This window comes from Heliconius melpomene, chromosome 19 (genome assembly GCF_056956725.1).
Source record: "Heliconius melpomene rosina isolate 202511_hmr_F chromosome 19, ASM5695672v1, whole genome shotgun sequence".
NCBI classification, from domain to species: domain Eukaryota; kingdom Metazoa; phylum Arthropoda; class Insecta; order Lepidoptera; family Nymphalidae; genus Heliconius; species Heliconius melpomene.
This window is the reverse complement of record NC_140407.1, coordinates 1,824,749-1,835,278: the sequence shown is the minus strand read 5'-3', so window position 1 is coordinate 1,835,278 and position 10,530 is coordinate 1,824,749. Positions and strand designations below refer to the sequence as shown.

Sequence of the window (10,530 nt, the reverse complement as noted above, 5' to 3'; positions counted from 1 at the left end):
GCTGGACCAGCACTAGCGACGCTATTCCGTATCCTCTTCCCTAGTTTTTCCTGTAATTTAATAAAACACGAAAGTATATATTTTTTTAAATACGTATAAAACGCACCAATCGTCGCTCGGAGAAATTTATTATTTTATTTTTTTTGGCTTTGATAATTAATATGACAAAGGACAGCTTTGAGTTTTAACACAAGGTTCGCTCAGTGTTTTGTTTTTTTTTTACACAACATTTTTGCTGATGATTAAAAAGACTCGCAGCACTTAATGGTCGTGAAATAAATGAAAAAAAAAAAACGCAATGGCGGGAAAAGAAAAGGGGGAACGGAGTCTTTTAACACTTGAAAATAAAAAATCAAATTCATATTTAAATGTTAAAAATCAAATTTACTTACAATTTTCTTTCCAAATTTCCATCTTGGATCCGCGGAAGTCACACCCAGCATAATACAAATGAATACAAATAGCAATATGTTAAGAAACTTCATTATTAATGCGTTTATCAAAGTAATACTCAGGTAACGAGTTGTTTTACCCTTTTATACGTTTCTTAAGTGGAACATCTTTATTATTTGTTAATGCGGTCTTATCTTAAAAATAATCTTTTCTTTTATTTTACACTCCAAATAACGAAATTTTAAAATTAAGTAGCTTACGAATTTTTTATATAGATATCACAATTAAATATTTAGAAACGTAGAAATGCTAAAATAGACGTAGATTGATAACAAGACAAAAGATTATCTGTTTATTTTTCAGTATATGTAGGAACGATCTAGGCCCTAGATTCTAGGGGATTTTTTTTTCTCTTCTCTGCTTAGAAACCCTTAGACATTGAGTTCTGCCACTTAATAACTTCTCGGTTATTGGGAGGAAAGTGGAGGTGGAACGAAATACTTTATTTTACTGCTATATGCTATGCATATTGATTACTTCATAAAATCTAAGCGATATCGCGAATTTGCCCTAGTTAAATTGGATTATCATAAATTAAGACAATTCTTAGAACCCATAAAATTCTAAAGTAAAACATCTTTTGGCGAAAATATTTACTTTATTAATATAATGTGATAACATTATCTCATTAGCCGTGTTCTTTGTTATCTATCGAATAAAAAGTATGTTTTCGGTAAGTCTGTAATATAATTTAAAACAAATTATTTTAGCGAGTACAGACATTTTGTAAAAAAAATTATTATGTTATTATTAGAGGCCAGCCGTGGCGCAAAAGAGAAGAAATTAAGTTTGAAACTTAAACAAAATTAAAATTACTTAAGGTGATATTATTATGTATTACTAAAATCCGTGTAAAAATCTCGCTCGATCTGGCATGTAAAAAGTGTCAATTACTTCCTTTGCTTCAGTTTTCCTATCAGGAAAACTTTTTGTCATTTTTGTTGGTCTAACCGGCCTGAGTCTTCTATCTTCGGACATCTAAAATTAAATTAATCTACATACATGAATATATTATTAAATGAAAGAGTAAAGTATCAACAATCTGGTGTGATGATGGAGCCAGGACCTCAATATTGGAACTCTTCAGAGCTTACTATTAAACTATTTTAGTTGAGGCTCTTACAATTAATAGCTCCGAGCACATTCTATAGTCACTTGTATCACTCGTTGTAAAATATATTTTTTTTACTTTTTGAAAACATATTTAGCATATACCAAAATATTTATATATCAAAATGTGTATAGCAGATTTAGTTGTGAAAATAACGAACCATTAGGCTAGCACTTCAATGTTAACTAAAATTTTGGTTAACTTAACTAAAAAAAAATTGTAAAAAACATTAACTTAAATACTTACACCGTGTCTATATCGATTGCGTTTTTGCAAATCAATTTTTCTTTGCAAATCAAGAAACTTATTCTCATAAAACCCTCGTCTATCATTACCTAGAGGAAGGTCATTTCTTTTAGATAAATCTTTTCTTATTACATCCTCTTTAGTTATTCTCCTACTGCTTCTTCTATTATCAAAGTTACGCTTTAATTTTGTATCATTTACATAAGTAATTCTATATTTATAATTTTTATTTATTTTTCGATTATAATCTTTATTTTGATATATTTTTTTATTGAAATTTAAGCGATTTTCACCATGTAAATGGTTTTTGTTTAATAATCTGTCATATTTTTCAACAATGTCTGATTCGTTGAAGCTTTTTGCAAATCTATTGGCTTTATGTTGAAACAAATTTGATTTTCCTAAAACAACATTGTATATTTTCCGAATTTTTCTATCAAATATATCTTTATTGTTTCTATCAAAGTGTATATTTTTGATTTGTGATTCTAATTTATCTAGTAAGCTTAAAAGATTTCCCTCGGAGTTATTCTTTTTGTTCTCTTCAATTAAAGGTTTATTTGTGTAATTGAAATAATCGGGTAAGTTAGTACCTTCAGTTTTCGGATTTTCAGTAGATTTTTCAATATGAAGTGAGTGGTTTCGTTTGTTTTCTATGTATTCAGATGCGAGACGTTGGGCTTCGGTGAAATCTTTACGGGGTGCCACATCTTTTTTGTATTGTATGTGATTTTCATTTAAAACTTTTGTTCTCCGTAATGGCAATTCAAATGTACGTGGTTTGGAAAATATACTGTATTTCTTTGGGAAATGATTCTGAAATAATAAGGAAAAAATTTACTCTGTCAGTTAGAAACAAATTCTAATGGTCCTAAAAGATAAATCTTTTTTTTTTTTACGTTTTTAAGGTTTTATGTCATACTTATTATTAATCATAAACAGCAAAGCAAAGAGCTACACGCTCACTACACGCATCTATGACACTTTCCACATTTCCCAACTTTCCGCCAAATTCTAGAGGCATTGCAGGCATTTTACCAAAGCATAGGTAATAAAGTGCTTACGAGATTTTCTGCACGATGATTTCTCTCATAATTAAAGGGTTGCGTATTAGGCTTCACATCAAAACGCCTTGTTCTGACATCCATAGGAAATTTTCTCGACATTGCACTGAAATATTATTAATTAAACATGACCAAAGTCAAAGAAGAAAGAGGGCCTTAGAAGGATTTTTTCTGGAGGCATTGCGTGTTGAGTGGCTGAACTCAACGCCGCGCTTTGCCTCAACACCAGAGGAAACGAAATGCCCCGATTGATCTCAAAAAACTTGGAAAAATTTGTAACATTAAAAAAGTTAGCTTTAATCATAATATTATGATGTACATTATTAATTTGTTAACAAAATTAGTAGGGACGTCCTGATAAAATTAGGGATTTTCACACTACGTCATAATTACTTAACAGCTAACGCATTAATTAATGACTTAATTAAAACCATGGAGCTAGAAATAGTAGAGTAGTGCTAATAAAAAAAGTTTTTTTTTTAAGAAGGTAGTATTTTAACTGCATCTCTTTTTACCATGCATTCTCTATTGTATAGCATTATCTTTTTTTCTATAGTGTTAAAATACTACATAACATTGGCAAAATGATGAGTGCTCAACCTCTATAGCAACAGAACAGAATATTTCGTTTTTACGAGTATATGCTACAAAAAAACAAAAGTTGCAAGTACATTTTAATTTCTTTGTCCTAAAAAAAAGAATTATGCATGGACATCATTTTAACTTAACAGAAATAGCTCATTTAACATTAAAGTGTTTTTTTAGGGTATTTCATTCCTTTTTTTGAATTTTGCCATGTCCTAAATCAATTTATACGAGTTAACCGTGTCCACCATTTTCGCACCTTCATTGTAAATATTGGAAAATAATAAAAAACTGACATGACAGACTGACTTAACGTCAATGATGGGACTCGACACAGACACTGTACAAAAATAGGGATTTTTTTCGATACAATAATTTTGAAAATTTTATTTTATTTCCTTTTACAATAAATCCTTTAAGCCCATGTATATAGTAGTATATGGAGCTTAAATGTTTTAATTTTAATTATTAATAGCTATTTTTATTATTATCAGCTTCACGCTGTATCCCGCACACAGCAGGGTAGGCAGAGGGAACCTAGTGTTAAGAAACTCAGTAATCTACTTTCTGCCGATTTCTGGAGGCATTGCATGTTGAGTGGCAGAACTCAACGCAGCGCTTTTACCTCGACATCAGACCAAAGAAATGGAAATATAAATTTAAATATATATATTTCATCTAGTTACTTAACTATTTACTATAAAAACAGTTGTGAAAAAAATATATAAGTTAATTACAAGGAACAATTACCTGAGCCTCTTTTCAGGTGCATTTTCAACATGGAATATTGGTAGAACCACCACAGGTGGCTCACATCTACTGCTTTCTCTTCTATCTTTACATGTAAATACTATAAAAATAAAATACTTAATTATATTATCGTACTGATATTTTTTCTTAGTCTTATTTTACACTTTCTTACTTTCTACTTATTTTTCAGTCTTAGGCGGTCTGCCTTTGAAAGTCTATATTTCGTACCTAAATACGCAACGTTGATAAAAAAACTCGCTAAATTATTTTCATTTCTTACCCTCTGGTAACAAAACCACACGCGACGTTAACGTTCCCTCGGCCTTCCATCGTCTTGATTTTCCTACTTGCCTTAATGAACCTAAAAAAAAAACAAAAAACTTACCAGTGTTCAATTTCCTTCCACTTCTATAGCATAGACAATCTTCATCCTCATCATATCCGATTGGGCATCCACATTTGACAGTGTAGCCTGGTTGCGTTGGCGGGTCAGTGTTGTACACTGAAGTGCCTTTTTGTGCTCGCGATGAGAAATTACATACTATTTGTATTGACTAAAATAATTATTTTATTTAAATTATTTTGAGATATTTAGTGTTATATTATTGTATTGTTTTAATTAAAAATACCAATTAAAACATTTAATTTTCTTAAAACGTTAAAAAAAATGTTCTTAAAAAAAGTTAAACTATTTTCTTTAAATAATAACGATATCAATGATCACTATAAATAAATATACTAATATAATGCTAGATAAGTGTCATTGAATATGGTTGTTATTGTCTTCAAAACTTTTAAATATTTTAAATATAATTTTATTTAAAATACAACTAATAAAATTAAAACACGCTAAGGCCGTCGTGGTACAAAGTGATACAAGTGTGTGACTGTAAACGTGACGGTTGTGTATTCGATCCCCCCTACGATGAATGACTTATTTATATATTTACATTTCTTCGCTCTGGTACCAGGGTAAAGCACAGCGTTGACCTCCGCCAATCATCACACAAAGCCTCAAAACATCCGCAGAAAGTGAGGAACGGAGTGTCATAACACCAGGTTCCCTCTGCCTACCCAGCTATATGCGGGAAACATCGTGAAGCGAAGCGAAGCGAAGTGAAAAGAAAATAAAAAAAATAATACATTACATTATAATTAACTTCAGCTTTACCATTGTGGTATGCGTATTCTCTATAGGCCGAGAGGCCGCAGCCTATATGCGTCACTTTACCGTACACTAGATAGGGAAATTGGTTTACACTGAAAAATAAATATATTGAAATTTAAAAAATATGTGAAAAGTATGTAATAAAGAAATAAGCCTATGTTCAAATTATAAAATACATTAAAACATTGTAAATGTTTAAAAGTTAATAATGTTGGGAGGTCGTCGTCGTTGTCAACTTTGACGTCGTTGTTGTGCGTTCGATTTCCACTCTGATACTATGTTAGAAGACGATGGAAAATTAAAGAAGTGGACGGAACATGAGGAACGAAGAGAAGGCAGAGGGGACCTAGTGTTAAGACACTCCATTCCCCATATTGAACTCAACGTCTCGCCTTCTCTCGTTACCAGAAGAAATGAAAATAATAGATTCTCCCGAATCCCGAATGTATTCGAACCCGTTTCCGCCGCGTTTACACATAGACGATTTGCCGCTGCGCCACGACGACCTCTGAGGATTACAACTAAATGAAACAAAATTAAAACTACAAGAAAAAAAGCACAAAAACCTTAAAAACCTACGGATTATCAAGTTTCCTAATATTGTCTTCAGAAATATAGCTCTTCAGATTGTACCAAGCCTCCAGGACCGTTAGAATAGCATATTTCACTTTATCCGCAGTCAAAGTGGTTGAGTTTGAGAAGTCCAGCGAATTTATTGGTTTCCAATCGTCTATCGTGAAGCGGATCATGCCCAGTGTTTGCCCCGGATCGGAGAACTTTCCTAAGAAAGAACAATATGGATTATAGATTATTTGTTTTTTTTATTCCGTTCTGTCCGTGATAAAATTGGTTTTGTGGAGAGTAATAATGTATAGACATACCTAATGTTCCTAATATTTATTTGATACACTTTAATATAGGGTTTAGAAGTGATTTCAGTCATTATTTCCAAAAATATTACCAGAACAGACTTTTATCATACTTTAGCATTTCTTTTAAGTTTTTTCCAGAAATATTATTATTTATCATATTTTTTTCTCATAATTATGAAATTAATATCCATGTAAGTAAGTATACTATTTATTGTAAATGAAACAACTTTTACTTTTAACGGATACATTTCTAACCGTAACCACAGACCGCTTACCATATAATATACGGGATATATTAAAAAAATTAAAAACTTTGTGAAATTAAAATACCACATCTTTTTTTAAAGCGCAAATAATAAAATCAAATAAATAATACTTACTTGTGGCATGACATAAATCACTTTTCAACACGCATTGGTTCGCCCATAATTGTGCAAACGTAGCAAGTTCTTCATCCCATTCCTACAAAAAAAGTAAAACTAAAATTTCAAATCCCCTTTTTTTCCATTTCCGTTAAATATTTGAAAAATCCTTTCTAATTCACTAAACTTTCCAAGGAAGGAAACTTTTTTTTTACAGCAAGGTTACCTTTACAGCAAGGGAGCTGTAGGAGTTACATTCCCTAACGTGAAAAATTATCAAAATCATTTTTTTTTCAATTTCTTTACCGCTTCGTGATTAAAATTTTAAATCCAAAATACTATATGTCAAATACATATTAGTCTCACTCTACAAACTGAGTTCTCGACTTTCCCAATATTTGAGACATTGAGTGTTGAGTGGAGGAGCTTAACGCCGCGGTTGTCTCCAAGAGCAGGGAAAAAAGAATAATTAAAATTCATACTTATATTTTTATTGTGTGGTATATTTTTACTCACCAATTTGTAGATCCCGTAACCTTGTGGCAAGAGAACATCATCTTTTCCTTTTATGTTGCCTTTAGCTACTCTACTTCTAATTCTACAAAACATACACACATTGTTATAAATAGGCATGATAATCATTTTTAAGCGCGGAGCATACGTCCGGTGATTATGGGTTCGATTCCCACTTGAAGGATTAAATTTTAAGGTAGTCAACGAACAGCGTTGGGTTCCGCTGCTAGACGTTAAATTTTTCAAGATACACACACTCACACAGTGTCCTAACACTAGGTTCCTTTTGCCTTTCCTACTGAATGTGGGAAAAGCGTGAAGCTGAAAAATATAAAAAATTATTGTAAAGTATAATCAGTAATTACATTTTTTTTTATTTTTTTTTATACGGAATTTTAATGTATTTCAAATATAATAACACAAGTCTTAAATAATATTTAAATATTAATATATTAATTATACATTAACAAACTTACTTATTAATAACACTGAGAAATATTTGAGCGTATTCTGGTGTTATTGAGAGGTGAACCACGCTGTGGCAAGTAGGTCCCATGACACGATCCTGTTAGAGGATGGGGTTAGGATGTTGAAGTATTATGGAGGCCTTTGTGGCACAGCGGCACACACACAGTGTCTTAACACTTCTTCTTCTTCTTCTTAAAGTGCCTCTCCAACTAGTGAAGGTTGGCAGTCAACTTCGCATACTTGGTCCCTAGCCCTAGTCCCTAGCCAAATGAATTAAATCTACGGCGTTTTTAATTCCAGTCCATTCTTTGATGTTCCTTAGCCATGACTAGGTCTTAACACTAGGTTCCCTCTGTCTACCGTGATGTGTGCCTGATACAACGTGAACATTTAATCTTACTTAAAGAAATTAGTTTACATTAGAATTTTAATTATATTATTTACATAAATAAGTAGTTCCTAGGTTCCCACATTCCATCTGACTACCCCGGGGGATGCAGCGTGTAGCTAAAATAATAATAGATAATAATAAGAATAAGGAATTTTATTTACATACCGGGTTATAATAAAGGCACATGACATGCACGCCTTCCTCACAAACACCTATCTTCGGACAGTAATCTGTGATGTGGATACCTTTCTGGGATAGGTCATGCTCTCCGATCGCGAGAGAACATGATACTAATGTGTTTCTTAATTGTATAATACATAATATCTGAAAAACAGATTATATTATGTTTTTAAATATATTTAGCTAAATAAAGTTATTATAAGAGATCGTTATGACCCAGTGGCATAAGCATGTGACTGGAAACTCGACAGGTTGCGAGTTCGATTATTATTTATTAATATTTTTATTTTTTCACTCTAGTGCCGAGACTGAGCGCGGCGTTGAGTTCTGCCACTCAACTGATAAAAAAGTTATAAACAACCCGAATGATTATTTAAAACAGTGATTTTGTGTGTGTATGTTCATAAATCTTACTTGAATGATCTTCATTATATTTAATCGGCTTGATTTGAACTGTTTATAAGCAACATTCTACCAAATGCACCTATAACAATAATAAACTAAATGATAATATTTAGACATATGTAGGTATGGAAATGCAAAGATTTTTAATAATCTTAAACACATTAGCGTTTTTTTACCTTCACGCTGTAACCCGCACCTAGCAGGATAGGTAAAGAACCTAGTGTTAAGATACCGTTTCCCCCTTCCGCTTAATTTTTAAGGCATCAAGTGTTGCGTGGCAGTATCAAACCCACGACGTTGCGATTACAGCCCTACACTGTGCCTCAGCGCCACTTTATTTTTATTTCTTCTAAAATTATCTAAATATAAATATTTTGTCAAATGGAAGCCGAATTATAGAATCAATTTATTAATATTAATTACTACAATACAAAAGAAATATACCTTATTAATAAACATTTCTTAAAACGCGCTCGCTACACCTTCATTTTCACAATAAGCACACCCAAATGACCACTTCAATCGATTGTTCGATTGTGTTTACAAAACCATAAAAAAACTGATGACTTTCATCAATGTAAAGTACCTACCAGTTGCAAGAATTCTATTCGTTTTGGGACGTACGGTCTATTTACCTATATATGCAAGAATAATACAAATTTAAGTTAAGCTTTCTGATTAACAGCGGGGTTGATTTCCGCCACTCAACATCTAGAAATGTTACAGAAATGGAGGAAGTGCCTTACCTCAGGATAGCGTTTCCTATATAAATCTGTCGCCTATATAAATGTTTTAATTATCTTATTGCCTCACTCTGTTTACAGCATATGCTTACAGCAGGGTAATTACAGGAAACCTACTATAAAAAAACTCAGTTCCATGAAAAACTTTAGAGATATTGCCTGTTTAATGCTGGAACTGAAAGTCGCACTTTGTATTGTTACTAGAACGAGGTAATTTATCCCCACGAGTGGGATCGAACCCACAACCGTCGCGCGTACAGTCAGACGTGCCGCTTCAACGCGATCGCCTCAATTTCGTTTAAGCCCTAAATTCATAAAACTACTTATTTGCATCTTATTTCAAAAATCATAACATACCATAGTATAATATGAATTCTCCCAAAAAGAAAATTGTAACAGTAAAAAGAAATAATACTTTAGTACATTAAATAAAAAGATGATGGAAATAAAAACGTCCACAAAACGTTGAAGACATAAGCATTTACGACACACTTTGTGCGCCATTCCGCCAAACTAAAGACAAGAAATAAAAATTTTATGCGCCATATTCTACTGTATATTGTATTATTAAGTTGTCATTTTGTATAGAACATTTCATAAGTTAGTATAATTATATTTAAATAGATTCGGCAATTATTTCATATAATATTATCAGCATAATTTTCGCTCAAATTTGTTTTACTTATAAATAAAATATTTTTGTTTATAAATTTTGAACAAAACATCCCGTAAATATTTAATTCGAACAGCCTATTTTAATCTGTGGAAACTGGAAAATGGAAATGTGGGTCACATCACTTAATTTGATTTTGTCAATTAAGAGACAGTCCGGTAGGCGACAATATCAGCAAAGCGGTCCCTCGTCCCTTTAACTTTTTAAATACCAGCTGCTCCGTCCATTGCGATTTGTTCCCTTTAAATTTTAGACATTTGTTAAAGTATTTTTCCAAACGAATTCTGTCAAAATGAGACTTAATCAGTTTATTTTGATGGCTTTTGTGATTTTAAAATTAAAATATTTTAAGATATAGAGCAAAATAAACCCACAAGGCCACAACCACTCACACGCTTGTGTTGCTGCGCCACGATGGCCTCATGTACATAACTATTACTTACATATTTATAACTGTTAACTTAAACATTAGCTAAAATATTTAAGCATGTTTAAAGCAAAGCCGCAGAAAATATTGATTAATTTTAATATATAATACTGACAATG

The 10,530-nt window shown here is 31.9% G+C and overlaps 1 protein-coding gene across 1 annotated transcript; it reads right to left on the bottom strand.

Moving 5' to 3' along the window:
- Window positions 1–1,011: 1,011 nt before the first annotated feature.
- LOC146528269 (uncharacterized) lies at window positions 1,012–8,592 on the bottom strand. The gene is made up of 12 exons (XM_085202791.1): window positions 8,578–8,592; window positions 8,149–8,307; window positions 7,601–7,689; window positions 7,128–7,209; window positions 6,630–6,711; window positions 5,957–6,158; window positions 5,358–5,469; window positions 4,595–4,763; window positions 4,210–4,309; window positions 2,875–2,980; window positions 1,811–2,626; window positions 1,012–1,431 (listed from the first exon to the last, which is right to left on the bottom strand). The coding sequence occupies exons 1-12, from the start codon at window positions 8,590–8,592 to the stop codon at window positions 1,294–1,296; spliced, it is 2,070 nt and encodes a 689-aa protein (XP_085058917.1). The 3' UTR covers window positions 1,012–1,293.
- Window positions 8,593–10,530: the final 1,938 nt, after the last annotated feature.